The sequence below is a fragment of the Miscanthus floridulus genome, chromosome 17, assembly GCF_019320115.1.
Source record: "Miscanthus floridulus cultivar M001 chromosome 17, ASM1932011v1, whole genome shotgun sequence".
NCBI classification, from domain to species: domain Eukaryota; kingdom Viridiplantae; phylum Streptophyta; class Magnoliopsida; order Poales; family Poaceae; genus Miscanthus; species Miscanthus floridulus.
In genome coordinates this window covers 74,637,072-74,652,130 of record NC_089596.1, presented here as the reverse complement: position 1 = coordinate 74,652,130, position 15,059 = coordinate 74,637,072, and the positions used below count along the sequence as shown (strand labels likewise).

The following is a 15,059-nucleotide window of genomic DNA, read 5'->3' as shown; positions in this document are numbered from 1 at the left end:
TATTTTGCCGAGCGCGGCACTCGGTAAAATATTACTTTGCCGAGTGCCCCGATAAAAAGCACTCGGTAAAGTCTCATGCACTCGGCAAAGTCCAGTTTTCCCATGGTGATAAGTTGTTTGTGCAGTCAGAGCTTTTGACTGCATGAGCGTCATTCGCGCACAGGAGTGAGAAACCAAAGGTGGTAATATCAAAAGTTCACCAATTCAAAGTTATGACTTTCAATGGATGCTTCAGATGTTGACTTTTTTTTTGGGTATCGAGACTGCTTCTAATGTTCAAAAGTTGATTCTCTGGTTGAAAGATCACCGTGTCTCGGCAGCGGGCGGTGCAAAAGCCATCGGCCGCGGATACTGGTGGCTTCGTCGGGCGGCGGTGGCTCGCCGGTTTGGCCAGGTCAGGGCAGGGGAGGGAGACACGAACACGACGAAGGAATGCTGGAGGATGAGTGCGACAATAGCTCGCGCCGCCACGGATGTCCACCTGTCCTGTGTTCCAGGTGGCGCGCGCAGAGGGATCCAGCGTACACGTCTCCGGCGCCGCGCGCCGCCGATGAGGCCAGCTACCGCGTGCATATGACTTCGTCGTGGATGCATGCACATCGAAGCAAGTTGACCGCGCGTGCCTCACAGAGTCAGTGTATCTCTCACGATCACGATCCCGATCCCGAAATCGGCAAGACGGCAAATGAAGTCAAACTCGTGCCAAATAAAGAAGTGAACCACGATGATAAGCTAGCTCATTTGTCATCTCCGATCCGCCTTCTCCAGCGGTGCGGTGCTTGATTAGTTGCCTTGATTTCTCCATAGTCCACGGCTATTTAACGCCCCGGACCCCAACCGCGCGCGCTGCTCCGGCGAGGATGGATGCCTAGCCATTAATTATTACTAGCTCCTGGCTCCGGCCGTTCCAGGCGTCATCGGGCTCTGGTCGGACACCTAGCCATCCACCAACTCGATCTACTCACAAGAATGGCGGACGGCGGTGACGAGCAGGGCGCGGCAGCGGGCGGTGCCGGTGCCGCCGTCGTCAAGGCGGCGGTGGACCACCGAGGCCGGCCGGCCTCCCGCGCCTCCACCGGCGGCTGGAAGTCCGCTTCCTTCATCATAGGCAAGTTGGCATCCGCAGCTGGCTCGATCGATCCATCCGTATATATACGCAGCAAGTTTCCTTTCTTGCTGAGATGAGATCGATCGGTTACGTTGATGCGTCGTGCAGCGGTGGAGATCGCGGAGCGGTTCTCCTTCTACGGGGTGTCGGCGAACCTCATCACCTTCCTGACGGGCCCGCTGGGGGAAGGGGTCGCGGCGGCGGCCTCGGCCATCAACGCGTGGAACGGCACGGCGCAGCTGCTGCCGCTGCTGGGCGGGACGCTCGCGGACTCGTGGCTCGGCCGCTACGGCACCATCGTGCTCGCCTCGCTCGTCTACATCCTCGTAAGAAAAAAAAAGACTGAATATATTTCCGCTTCCTTTGTGTTTGGTCGTATGGATACAAAGTGTTTGGTTGCATAGAGAAGCTCAATCTGAATATCCACAATAGAAAATATTCTGAGTAGATGTTGGATATCGTGAACCTAAAAAATTTGACGGATAGGATATCTACATATTAATTAGCGTATATTTTATGTGACAATTAGAGTAGTATAGTGCTAATTAACATATTTTATTTTTAATTAGTGATTATGGTCATGTTCGCTTCTTTTGTAATTCGTACTTTTCAACTTGTTTTTTCAACCGAAAAAGTGTTTTCTCTCACAACAAATCAGCTGGAACAGTGTTTCGGTTTATTTTTTCAGCGAAGTGAACGGGACCTATAATAACAAGATTAGTGTCAGTGCATATTTATTAGAATATAATTAGTCAAGTATTCTCATCCTATACAATCTCATTCATCCAACTAAACAGAAAATAACTCATCCCATCCATTCAAGCAAACAAACAACATGATATTCATATTCCAAAACCCATAAATGACCCTATCTCATCCGCCTTTGTCCTCGAACCAACACACCCTTACTAAATTAGCTAGCTGTTGATTCATTGCTTTGCATTTTAAAATAAAATTCCCGATTCGCTGCTGGCCAGCTCACCTGCACGAAGCCACGAACCACCGGTCTGTTGTGATGATTTTTTTGGGGTTATTTTAACATAAAATAAGCGATCGATATTGGGGCGCGACAACATTCTCAGTATAAAAATGAATCATCCAATGATTTCATTTTAGAACAGCCCCTTCAGATTTTGGTACACTCTGTGCTCAAAAAATTGTCATTCCAAAACTCAAAATTTGTCCCATAAAATCTATCGTTATAGTCTTTGGACAGCCAGTCAGGTCCCACGTATATCAACTCATCAAGCTCGTATCTTTTTTCTCTATATATTTCCCCAATCGCATCCACATGACTGCAGGACTCCTTAATTATAGCTGCAAGCGCAATTAACTTAGACCATGCATGGATTTATTATCCACTAATAGTTAGTTGGCTCATATCTGATATCAGCTAGCTAAGTATTAGCTACCTATTAGGAGTGTGTTTGGATGCACAACTAATGAAAAATGCTACTAAATAACTGTTAGTTGTTATTATCTCATTTGGTCCGGCTAATGAAATAATTATTATCTACTAGAGGTCCAGCTAATCATTAGCTATTTTATTAGTTGTATTTGTTTGGATAAAAAAACAACTAATCTCTCTGTCCCGAGTTATCTGTCGCTTTTGGTTTCCGTGCCGTAAGCTTGACTCGATTTGTAGAAAATACGTGCAACATTTGTATCTCTAAATAAATTTATTAAAAAAAACTAGATTCATAGATCTTTCCAATGATACCAATTATGTACCGTAAATATTAATATGTTTTAATATATTTTGTCAAAGTTGTTTCTCGGAAAACGAAAACGACAGATATTTTGGGACGAATAGAGTGTTTACCTATAGAATATGCATAAATAGGGCTACCATGGTCATTTGGGTTCACGATCATTTATCTATTTTTTTGTAAAATAACAAGCTCTTTTTAAGACGGACGGAGTATTAAAATTTAGTGTCCATCTCCGTACACCCCAATCATTCGAAGTTTATTAATCATAGCACCACAGTGTAACTTGCGGTTACATTGAAGAGGACAAATAGTTCCCTGACTGAATGCGCCGTATCCGTATGTTTTTACGAACCATCTGTGCCAAGTCAAGGCCATGCAGGTCGACCTTTGCAGCGCCCTCGTGTGTAAGTTTCCACACTGACCACTGACGAACGCCTCACTCCACCTCAATCAATCCCCCCATGCCTCAATTGCGCCCTCCAGCAAACCAATTTTTCTTTAGGGCGCAGATCAAGCATTAAATACAATCATTTAGAGGCAAAGCAATCAGTGGTGTTACAGAAATTACAAACTTGTTTTGTAAGTTAATTAGTTCAAGAGTCAAGAGCAATAGTATAAATTTGGTGGCAATTGCCACAAAAAAAAAACAGGAAAATAAAAGGGAAAGCTAGAAAAATGTGTTCATGGGTCACATATTAATAAATATACAAAAAAAGATAGAAAAACAAGAAGGGATCGACGAATTCTTTTACGAGACTGTATAGATGGGAGCGGGGAGCCCTCACATCAATAGTATAGTACATACATATTTGACCCAATAAACACACCCACATACACAAGATGCATCATTGCCAAGTTTACAGCTAGACCTGTTTGGTGCGGCTCCTGCGCTGCTCTGGCTCCGGCTCCGGCTCCGGCAGGGGAGCTGCACCAAACGATGCAGGATGCAGGAGCGCTTCCAGCGTGGAATGAGTGAGGAGGAGCCGTTTTCTCGTACGGCAGGCGAAGCCACGATTTCGGGCTTCGGCAAAAGGGCTCCGGCTCCGGCACGGGAGCACGCAGAGCGGAGCCACACCAAACAGGTGAATATAGTCCTTTCTAATGTAAATCTAATTAAACAGTACAAAATATCCGTGTCCAGTTTACTACTTAGGACATGCTTGGAACAGAGAAATAGAAAATAGTGGAAGGGGAAAAACACAGAAATCAGAAGAGTATTCACAAAACAGAGGAAATAAATAAACACAGGAGGAACAAAGAGCACAGGAAATAGACTTTATGTAGGATCCGATGGGAGGGAAAAAGGCATGTAGCAGCTCAAAACATGTAGTACTGTGCCAGTCGGCAATTCTAACCAACTGAGCAGTGACAGTGGTGCAGATCACCCTCTTCTTAATGCGCTCTGCCTCGGGCTTCAGTGGAGGAAGAGAGAACCACAGATCAAACTGGATTTTTTTTCATTCCTGTGAAATTGTTGGCTAGCTATAGGATTCAAGAGAAAAGGGACAGGCAATTCCTCTATTCCAAACTCACATTCCAAATTCCTTTCCTTGTTTTCAATTTCTACACAAATGATACTCCTTCAATCCAAACAGGGTCTTAAACTGGACATAGTGGTAAACTTTCTCTTTTCTCTTAACTGAAAGGCAGTGTTCCTCCAAGGAATGCCACCAAGCCAACCAACAGAACATGGCGTAGCTAGGATTTGTAGATAGGGTGGTCCAATGATTGTTTAAAGAAATTTAACCAACATATTGATACACAGGTATATGAATTATGAAACGCAATATGTTTAAGTTAAGGTGAACATACAAACATCATAAAATAAACGAGCTAGTCTAGCTTCCTTAATGTAGAATTGTAGATTACATACCTAAGATAGTTGAAGAACAATACATCACTACTTTCTTTTAGGCTAGCTTGCTCCTTCTAAGCCATGAAAGTATCGATTATTCCACCGTCACTCAATTGTAAGAAAATATCTTAACAAATTTGTAAGAGAATCGTAAAATATTTTAATTTATTATTTCAATAATCCAGTGCTGCATAAAAACTCCTACAATAATGCCCTATAAGTAGTCCAGTAGGGGGCTTCAACCCCCTCCTGTTTGCCTAAAAAAATGTCCTATAAGTCAAGAACCTAAATCAGTATCGCATATCATGTGGTTGTGGCTTCTGCATTTTTTTTTGTCATGCTTTCATGTCGATCGCTAATCAGCTGCTTATTTGCTTAGTTTCTAGGAGAGAGCTTGAGAGCAAAAAAGGGAAAGGCGAGTGGGCTAATTGGCTAGAGAGTTGTAGACATACGGGAGGACTGAATGTGTGTGCGATGTACAGCTGTAGTGCTTCTTGCCACCGGAACTCTGTTGGTTGGGCATGGTTGCAACTGGCAGAGACGAATACGAAGGGAAAGGGACAGACGTGGAACGGATGGCCGCAATTCACAAGACGAATACGAAGGGTCTTCTGCCTTCCAACGGGCGCACGCACGGCTGCTGGGCGCTGGGAGGGCGACTCACCTTCTGAAGGCCAAAAGCTGATGATTACAGTTCTTAGTTCTTACTAATTCCTACAAACCTTGGCTGGACTGCAGGGTGGTCCACGGACCACAGGGACCACCCTGTAGCTCCGCCCCTGGGAACCTCCACCATCAAGATGGTCTAAAATTAACGTGGATGGGTCATTCCTGGAGCATTCCGGTGGGGCAGGAGCGGCAGCCATTGCTAGGGACTGTAACAGGTCAGTGATCTTCACAGCTTGGAAGTTCATTGAGCACTGCGGGAGCACCCGGGAATCAAAAGCTTTGGCTTGCATTGAGGGCCTGCGCTGGGCTACTCATTGAGGACTATCAAGAGTCATTCTAGAATTTCATTGTGCTTGGTTGCCTCAAGGATAAGACACAAATTGATAGATAGATAGATCAGAGATAGGCCCGGTCATAGAGGAAATTAGAGTGCTGACTCAACTCAAAGGGGAGTGCAAAATTTCCCAAGTAAAGAGCGATTGTAATCATGTATGTGGCAAATGCATTGGCTAGCTTAGCTAGGCACAGCAAACATTACACCTGCGTATGCTTAGGACCCTCTAAATGCCGGTTTTATTAACCCTGGTGTCTAGCTAATAAAGCTCTTTCTTTACTCGAAAAAAGAAAGAAAGAAAGACAGTGTTCCTGCCATCGTTCTAAAAAAACGGATGTAGTGATTTCACAGAAGTAATTCAGCCCATAGTTAGCCAAACTCGACGGCCCAGCAAAGAAAGGACGACTCCTGTCCGATGTGGGGCGCAGGTGAGATTGCGGAGTTCCAGGCTGGTCCGGTCGATTTGTCTGTGCGCACCTGGGGGCTGGGGGCCCTACAGCAATCAGCAATACTTGGTGGTTAACAGCAGCACTTCTTCCTACTTCGCTCCCATTGAGAAGCCTCCGCCCCCGCTGCCGAGGCGGCAATCCACCCGTCGTCCAGGTTGGTTGGTTAGAATTCGAGTTCGCCGAGCGACAGCTTGCGCCTGCCGTTTCTGGTTTCTCGGCTCCGCGTGTCAGAGCAAGCTTATCTCCAGCTTCTCCGGCAGTTACTACTCGCTCTCAGCCGACGAGAGTACCAATAAATCCCCGACTCCGATCCCCCACTCCGGCGACGATGCCTTCCGGCTCGGACGACTACTCCGACCCCCTGCTGGCGCGCGCCGACGCGGCACTGGACTACCGCGGCCGCCCCGCCGACCGCGGCGCCACCGGCGGCTGGAGGTCGGCGCTCTTCATCATAGGCAAGTCTAGCTGCTCGCTCGCCCCAGGATCGATCTCTGTCTGACTTCACATATACAGCGAACAGCACATAGTCATCAGTTACCTCGCGATCGATGCAGCGGTGGAGATCGCGGAGAGGTTCGCGTTCTACGGCGTGTCGTCGAACCTGATCAACTACCTGACGGGCCCGCTCGGGGAGGGCACCGCGGCGGCGGCGGCGGCCATCAACGCGTGGAACGGGGTGGCGCAGCTGCTGCCGCTGCTGGGCGGGGCCCTCGCGGACAAGTGGCTCGGCCGCTACAGCACCATCGTCATCGCCTCGCTCCTCTACGTCCTCGTAAGCAAATTAAACCCAAACCCGGATGCCAACTCGGCAGATCGCTTTCACGTTTGTCTCGTTGTTTTTAGTAGTTTACCTAGCCCTTCGTCCTTCCTTCCTTTGAAAATTCCCCGTCCATGGGCGAGATCTAGGAAGCTACAGGTTGTCTACTAGTGGTACATTGCATTCGAGCCATTATTGTCGCGGCAAGTTGATGCTAAACTAGTATTTGGGTTCGTCGCGTCACATCACCGCTGATGGGATCGTCTCATACATTGCATTTGAGCCATTATAGCCACCAACTACTCCTCTGGTAGAGCCTTCAGATATTTTTCCCCTTTCTTTCCCTCTTTCAGTCTACAGGTCTTCACATACCTGCTTCGTTTTTTTTTTTTTTTTTGAGAAACTCACATGCCTGCTTCGTTGTATGCATCTTGAGCTGATGGGCCTGGACTTCCCTAAGAGACTAAGATTTTGGGCCAGGCTTCCATGGCCCTCTATGGAAATCATTGGGCCTTCAGCTATGCCTTCACGTTGTTGTTTTCGTCTCTTCTTCGTTGACGAATACTCTGCTTCTGACTAACTGCAACTCTGCCAATGATCTCTGGAAAACGAGCGAATGCAGGGTCTAGGCATGCTGGCCTTCTCGACCTTGCTCTCCTCGGGCAGCGGCCACCAATGCACCACCGCCGGGGGCCAGACCCAGACCTGCGCGCCGTCCACCCTGAAGGTGACCTTCTTCTACGTCTCCCTCTACATCGTGGCGGCGGCGCAGGGCGGGCACAAGCCGTGCGTCCAGGCGTTCGGCGCCGACCAGTTCGACCAAAGCGACCCCAAGGAGACCGTCTCCCGGAGCTCCTTCTTCAACTGGTGGTACTTCGGCATGTGCGCCGGCACCGCCGTCACGCTCGTGCTCCTCAGCTACGTGCAGGACAACATCGGGTGGGGCCTCGGCTTCGGCATCCCGTGCGCCGTCATGGCGGTCGCGCTCGCCGTGTTCCTTCTCGGCACACGAACGTACCGGTACTACGTCACTGCCGGGGACCGGGGCCTGTTCGCTCGTGCCAGCGAGGCTTTCGCTGAGTGGCGGAGCAGGCGAAAGGCCCTGCAGCATGGTGATCGACCTGCAGCAGAGGGGGCGCCGGGATTCAGGTATGTACTCTGTTAGTATATGCGGGAGTCTCACAATCTTGCACAATGTGTTCGACGGCAAAACGACATGACTTCACTGCCTTTTGATGTCTGTCAATTTATGCAGTGCTGGTGTCGTCGATGAGGAGCAGGCTGCAGTGAGCAATAATGCAGGCCTCGTCAAGGAGGCCAAGGCCATCATCCGTCTGTTCCCGATATGGGCGACGTGCCTGCTCTACGCGGTGGCGTTCTCGCAGTCGTCGACGTTCTTCACCAAACAGGCGGCGACCCTGGACCGGCGCGTCGGGCGGCACGGCTTGCAGGTGCCACCGGCCGCGCTGCAGAGCTTCATCAGCATCACCATCGTCGTCTTCATCCCCATCTACGACCGTGTCCTCGTGCCGGTGTCGCGCCGGTACTCCGGCAAGCCATCCGGGATCACCATGCTGCAGCGCATCGGCACGGGGATGTTCCTCTCGCTCCTGTCCATGGTGATCGCGGCGCTCGTCGAGAAGCACCGGCTCGGCGTCGCGCAGGACGCTGGCCTCGTGGACAAGCCAAAGGTCCCGCTACCGATGAGCCTGTGGTGGATGGTGCCGCAGTACGTGCTGTTCGGGGCCGCCGACGTGTTCACCATGGTCGGCCTGCAGGAGTTCTTCTACGATCAGGTGCCGGACAAGCTGCGCAGCCTCGGGCTGGCGCTCTACCTCAGCATCTTCGGCGTCGGCAGCTTCATCAGCAGCGCGCTCGTGTCGGTCATCGACAGGGTGACGGCGGCCAGGGGCGGGAGCTGGTTCTCCAACAACCTGAACCGCGGCCACGTGGACTTCTTCTACTGGCTGCTCGCCGCGCTCAGCGCCGTCGAGCTCCTCGCCTATGTCTTCTTCGCCGTGACATACAAGTACAAGAACAAAGGAGCCGTACATGCAACTGTTGAGGGTTAGCTAGAGCTGTGTGGTACGCCATACAAAAGTACTAGCCGGCTCCTCCGTGAAATCACTGTAGCACGGAGCCGTTTTGGATTTCTAGCAAGAAAATGAACTGAGAAAAGAAGGAGCCGGTGGAGCCACGATTTCGAGCTTCTCCGGCTCCGTGCTACAGTACTGCTACAGAGGAGCCGGAGCCGGGAGAAGCCCCTCCAAACGGGCTTATAGTATAGTCTAGGTGATAAGATACCCAAATAAGAGTGTAAATGTCTTTTTTTCCTCAATTAGAATTTGTGATCGTCCCAACTTATCTTTGATGTTGATTCCCATTTGTATCTGTTGGGAGGGCCATGCGATCATTCAATTCTTAAGCCAAGGTTAAATCAGTAATCAGCAAATCAGCGGTTCATTTCTGAGTTACTCCCTCCATTTTAAATTACAATTTCATTTTATATTTGTTCTAAGTTAAACGTAGCCAGTTTTGATCAACTTTATAGAAATACATCAACTTCTATAATATCAAATTACTTTCATGGAATTTCTCATGAAACATGTCTTAATTGTGCATTTATTTATACTTATAGATGTTAACATATTTTTTTCTAAATGCAAGATCAAAATTAGATTATGTTTTGTATCCGTAAGTGTATTTTCCGCGCATTATTATTTTTTTATAAAATTTACCAGAATTTATTAGAAATGACCCAGAATTTGAGTGGGGGCATTGGGTCCGCACATGCGAACAATGCTTTCTTCGCTTAAGCCGGAAACCTTGCTTCGCCGACGGCCTCACTTCGCCGGAAACCTTGCTGCTCTGAAGGCCCTCAGTGGCGCGCTGGAAGAGATCGTGCTCGCTCCGACCCCTACCTAGCGGCGGCCCCGGGTCGGTGATGATGGTGCCAGCACCAGCACTAGGATAGAGTACGTAACAACTATCTCTACGGTTAGGTTTTGTGTTTGCTTCCTAATCCTATCCGTTACAAGTTTACACCCGCTTTTATAGCCATGGGAAGAGCAGACGGATCATAGTACTAACAACTGTAAGGAATATTTTGCAGGACTATGCCAAGAATAGGGGAGTTTGCCCCTTACGTGGAAGAACTATATAGTACACTCAGGGCCTGTTTGGAACACGGTTTTTTCAAAGGAAAAGTGAAGGAAATCAAAATGGAGGAAAGGAAGATGGTCATAGCGTTTGGAACAAAGGAAACCAGCGAATCCTTTCCTCTGGAGTACTGTAGCGACAATGTGATTTCACGGGAAAAAAACATCTGCTCCTGCCTCTGGTTTTTTGATCCTGCGTGGTTATCGTCTGCTGGGTGGAGAAGATTCCTGTGTTATAAATTCCTGTGTTCCAAACAGCCTACATTTTCTATTCCTGTGTTTTGAAATCCTATAGTTTTTCACTTTTCATCATACCTTATTCCTACGTTTTTTTCTATTCCTGTGTTTTGGATTCCTTCGTTCCAAACAGGCCCTCAACAGCGGAGCCAAGGGGGTCGGAAGGGGCATGCCTCCCCTAACATATGACAACAATTTTGTTATTAGTATAATCTTATAGTTATTATTTATATTTAGTGAAAGAATATAACAAATTATTGTCATATATACTTATTAATATCTTCTACTCCCTTCGTCCAATAAAAAATGTCATTCTCACTTTCTGAGAAGTCAAATAATATTAATATTTATAGTACATAATTAGTATCATTAGATATATCATCGAATATATTCTCATAATAAACTTATTTACAGATACTAATATTTTCTATAAACGTAGTCAAACTTAAGACCAGTACAAATTCCATAGCGATACTTTTTACGGGAAGGATGGAGTAGATAATAAAATCATAGAAAACACAACTAGATAAAATCATCCTTACAAATACCTCCCAAAGTCTAGGCCGGTAGATCTCGCGATTTACCATAGAGCCTTGCTTCAATTACCATGTCGCCTAACACCGAAATAATAGAGCCTTAAATTATATAATACATATAAGAAAATGCGAGCAATTGTGTGAAGTCGATGAATTAATTCAGATGATCGCCATAAAAAACCTAATAGGTTGAGTCACGCTAAGTTTTATAAGTTGTTTTTTTTTTCGATCGGTCCCCTCTATGCTTAATTTCTCGCTCCGCCCCTGCCTGTTGCTACTGCTCCATGTTCCACCATGGATGCTCCTTTCAGGGATCAAGATGTTGCTATGTTGTGCCCCTCTTCGAAACTTGAGAAGTTGTCGTCACCTGTAATTCTACTGAAAATTACAAAAGAAGTGATGCTCCGCCTTGATTTGGCGCACAACCTCCACAGCTCATCCTTGGTCGTTGTTCTTGGTGATGGCACTTGGCACCACCGCCGCACCGCACCCTATGTACCATTGGCAGGTCACGAAGCGCCATGTCGCATGGAGCTGGCTGTCGCGTCCCTTTGGGCTAGCTACGGTTGATGGGCTTTGGGGTGAACTTTACTGCCTAGGAATGTCGCTATTAGTTGTTAGCCATATTATTTGGTAGCTATTTCTCTTGGTACAAAGTTGCTCGCAAGCTTTTCTTATATAATTACTTGATCATGAACTTTGTGGGTGATCCTTATGGGACTAGCTTTGTAAGGAAGGGTTGGTCTTGGAAAGTCTAGGCTTGCTGGGACCTTATGTTGTATCTTTCTCTTCTTATTAAAAAAAATATGCTTAGACACGACCACACAAAAAAAAAATGGACACGGAACCTTTTAAGTTATTCTCCAATGAAAATTTTGGATTGTAATGGATCACATGGTGGATGTCCAAACCCAAATAGACCGCATCCTGAGTGTATTCAAAGCAACTAGGTCCAATAAAACTTTGGGTTATCCAAATATGTTGTCACCTCTGACTATACATGAGTTCACATACTAGCTCACTTATATCTCTATCTACAAAAAATTGTAAAGTGGTGCATGATAAATAAAAAGAATAAGGATGAATAGAGCATGAATCATCTATGTGAATATAAATTTTTTAAGATGGAACGGAAATTTGTTTAAGTAAGTAAAAGGGAAAAAGAAACAAATTAGTTGTGGGCTGCAGATTAGACTTGAACGGTTGCACCCGCAAACATGTGAATATCTGTCTCTTTTTGTCCTCTTTAAACAAATTTTGTTCGAATTCAAATTCTAGATATACGCAGTTTATATTTATATAGGAGTTAAATGCACCAGAGATCCATTAACTTGTGAGGAAGTTTCAGTTGAGTCCATCAACTTTCAAAGTGGCTTTTTGGGTCCATAAACTTTTAAAATGGTTCACTGCAGTCCATACCTATTTATTTAACCTTAAATTCAAATCATATTTGTAGAAAACCCCTTCCCACACGCATGCAGTGCATGCATGAACGGGTTTAGTGCTTTACTTGCTCGTGCCTTCCTCCACGTACGACCGGAGCACGAACGTCTCGTACCGCGCCCTGTCGTCCGCGCCGGCGGCGACGACCTCGCGCACCAGCTCCCGCGTCACGGGCGCGCCGCAGCTCGGGTCCGGGCACCGCAGCACCAGGCACCGCGCGCCGTCGCCCACCGCCTTGTGGATGTAGCCGCCCCAGCACTCGTGGCAGTAGTAGTGCGCGCAGCCCACCGAGATCATCTCGCCGGCAGAGTGGACGCCGAAGCATATGGCGCAGGTGAGCGGCCGGTCGTTGACCGCCGTGGCGGCGTCACCCTGGTCCGCCGTCAGGCCCACGGCCTCGCGGATGCGCCGCTCGTTGGAGAACCACTCGTTCTCCAGCCGCTCGGGGTCCCACCGGCAGTGCCGCAGGAAGACGCGCGGCCGCGCCCCCGGCGCCCGAGCCTGGCGATGGCGCCCCCGACGAGCCGTGCTCCTGGCGGTCGTAGGTGGCGTGCAGGCCTATGATCTCGCCGGCGAAGCTGCAGACGATGGTGGTGAGCAGCACGACGACGAGGCGCGCCTCGCAGAGGAGGCCGCCCTCGGGGACGTCGCGCATGAGGCGCAGGATGGCCGGGCGCGCCACGAAGGCCAGGAAGCCGATGAAGATGGCGGAGGTGAGGAGCGACAGGAAGCCGATCCGCTAGCCCTTCTCCGATGGGCTGGACGCGAGGAGCTAGGACGTGATGCCCGCGATGGAGAAGGTGTTGGCGAAGTCACCGATGAGCGCGGCGGACATGGCGAGGCGGCCCAGCTTGGAGGACAGGAGGTTGAGGTCGCCCAACGTGGTGCAGACGACGATGAAGGCCGAGAGCGACCACCACACGTTGAGGTTGGTGAGCATGAAGTTGGCCTTCCACGGCGCTGGCACGCGCGCCCCGACCGCGGCGGCGGCGGCGTACATGGCCAGGTGCGGCCCGACGGTGCCGAAGAAGGCGATGGCCACGGCCTTCTTCCCGGACTTGACGATCATGCCCAGGTCCGTCTTCACGCCGATGACGAAGATCTGCAGCACGAAGGCGTACACGCCCACCGTGTTGAGCTGCACCCACCCCTCCGGCGTGGCGAAGAGCTCGCTGGCGTGCGGGAGCACCTGGCCGAGGAGCGACGGCCCGAGCAGCGCGCCGACCTGTTGTGTGCACACGCTGCAATTAGCGCGCCGGCCGTGTACTACATCCAGTATTTGGCACGCATGCATCATGCAACGCAAGTACTCCTCTACGTACCACGATCTGGGAGATGACGAGGGGCACGTTGGCGCAGCTGAGCAGGGCGTGCACGCCGCGGGAGAGCGCGAAGACGGCGCAGACATGATAGAGGAGGAGCGGGAAGTAGAACTTGAGCGAGTGCCGAGGCGGCTACATCCACGAGGCGGTGGCGACGGCGCGCGGTGCCTGGTGCTGCGGTGCCCGGACGCGAGCGCGCCGATGTCCGGGTAGCCCCGCACGGCCGGGGACGCGTCCATGCACCGCTGCAGGAGCAGGCCCGTGTAGCAGCACGCCGTCGCGACGACGAGCAGCAGCGCCAGGCTCAGCCACCCGCCCTCTGACAGCGCGTACGGGATGGACAGCAGCCCGACGCCTGAGAGAAACCAAGAACAACCAACATTGGCATGGCAACGCCCTGTATAACTCCAGTAGAAACGAAGCTGGCAACGCAGGCCGCAAACGCGACGTGTACACACTCACCGGAGAGGCCGTTGAGGCCATTGAAGCAGGTCCACACGAAGCTCGCGCCGCCGTCGGGCTGCGCCGGGCCGAAGCCGCGCGCCTCCGGGTCCTTGCGCGCCTCGTAGGCGTGGAGGAGGGGCTGCTGCACCAGGCCCCGCAGCGCGGCCGGCGAGCCGTCGGGCGGGCCTCGCGACGCCGTCCCACCATTGGCCATATCTTATCCGGCTGCTTCCGCTGCAGCTAGCAAGCTGGCGCCGCACGTGCACGCACGCACACGCACCCGATGGAGCAGAAGCGAACCGAGCACAGACCAGAGCAGAGCACCGCCGCGCGAGCCGTAAATAACAAGCCTGCGTTGTTTATGGGGAAAGCTAACGGCTCGTTTTTCTGCCCGTGGAACTTGAGCGGGTCGTCGCCGGCGAAGACGCCGGCGGAGGTGGCGACGGAGTTGAGCGGGAAGCAGAAGCGGCTCTTGTTGACAGTGACCTCCCCTTGCAGGTGCGGGGCGGGCGGTGCCTCACGCGACATGGGCGGCCGGGACGGGGCTCGGGCTAGGGGAGGACGAATGCCGGGGAGGACGGGGCGCCGGGAACAACGAGGAAGAATTTTCCATGGCGCGCCACCTACGACCGCCAGGAGCACGGCTCGCCGGGGGCGCCATCGCCAGACTCGGGCGCCGGGGGCGCGGCCGCCGTCTTCCTGCGGCACTGCCGGTGGGACCCCGAGCGGCTGGAGAACGAGTGGTTCTCCGACGAGCGGCGCATCCGCGAGGCCGTGGGCCTGACGGCGGACCAGGGTGACGCCGCCACGGCGGTCAACGACCGGCCGCTCACCTGCGCCATATGCTTCGACGTCCACTCCGCTGGCGAGATGATCTCGGCGGGCTGCGCGCACTACTACTGCCGCGAGTGCCGGGGCGGCTACATCCACGAGGCGGTGGCGACGGCGCGCGGTGCCTGGTGCTGCGGTGCCCGGACCCGAGCTGCGGCGCGCCCGTGACGCGGGAGCTGGTGCGCGAGGTCGTCGCCGCCGGCG

General features: G+C 50.9%; 2 protein-coding genes across 2 annotated transcripts; one reads left to right on the top strand and one right to left on the bottom strand.

The window, feature by feature from the left end:
• The first annotated feature begins 6,316 nt into the window (after window positions 1-6,316).
• On the top strand, window positions 6,317-9,246 carry LOC136517394 (protein NRT1/ PTR FAMILY 5.10-like). Its single transcript, XM_066510948.1, has 4 exons — window positions 6,317-6,582; window positions 6,682-6,899; window positions 7,507-8,033; window positions 8,140-9,246. The coding sequence occupies exons 1-4, from the start codon at window positions 6,456-6,458 to the stop codon at window positions 8,954-8,956; spliced, it is 1,689 nt and encodes a 562-aa protein (XP_066367045.1). The 5' UTR covers window positions 6,317-6,455; the 3' UTR covers window positions 8,957-9,246.
• Window positions 9,247-12,321: 3,075 nt separating this feature from the next.
• LOC136515797 (probable E3 ubiquitin-protein ligase ARI5) lies at window positions 12,322-12,913 on the bottom strand. The gene is made up of 2 exons (XM_066509289.1): window positions 12,845-12,913; window positions 12,322-12,759 (listed from the first exon to the last, which is right to left on the bottom strand). The coding sequence occupies exons 1-2, from the start codon at window positions 12,911-12,913 to the stop codon at window positions 12,322-12,324; spliced, it is 507 nt and encodes a 168-aa protein (XP_066365386.1).
• Between the last annotated feature and the right edge of the window lie 2,146 nt (window positions 12,914-15,059).

What these genes read in the sequence shown, in the direction of transcription:
- LOC136517394 (XM_066510948.1), top strand. Translation starts at nt 6,456, where the DNA reads ATGCCTTCCGGCTCGGACGACTACTCCGACCCCCTGCTGGCGCGCGCC. An exon ending in GTCGGCGCTCTTCATCATAG is followed by an intron (nt 6,583 to 6,681) that starts GCAAGTCTAGCT and finishes CGATCGATGCAG; the next exon opens with CGGTGGAGATCGCGGAGAGG. An exon ending in CCTCGCTCCTCTACGTCCTC is followed by an intron (nt 6,900 to 7,506) that starts GTAAGCAAATTA and finishes GAGCGAATGCAG; the next exon opens with GGTCTAGGCATGCTGGCCTT.
- LOC136515797 (XM_066509289.1), bottom strand. Translation starts at nt 12,913, where the DNA reads ATGCGCGACGTCCCCGAGGGCGGCCTCCTCTGCGAGGCGCGCCTCGTC. An exon ending in TCGTGCTGCTCACCACCATC is followed by an intron (nt 12,760 to 12,844) that starts GTCTGCAGCTTC and finishes CGCCATCGCCAG; the next exon opens with GCTCGGGCGCCGGGGGCGCG.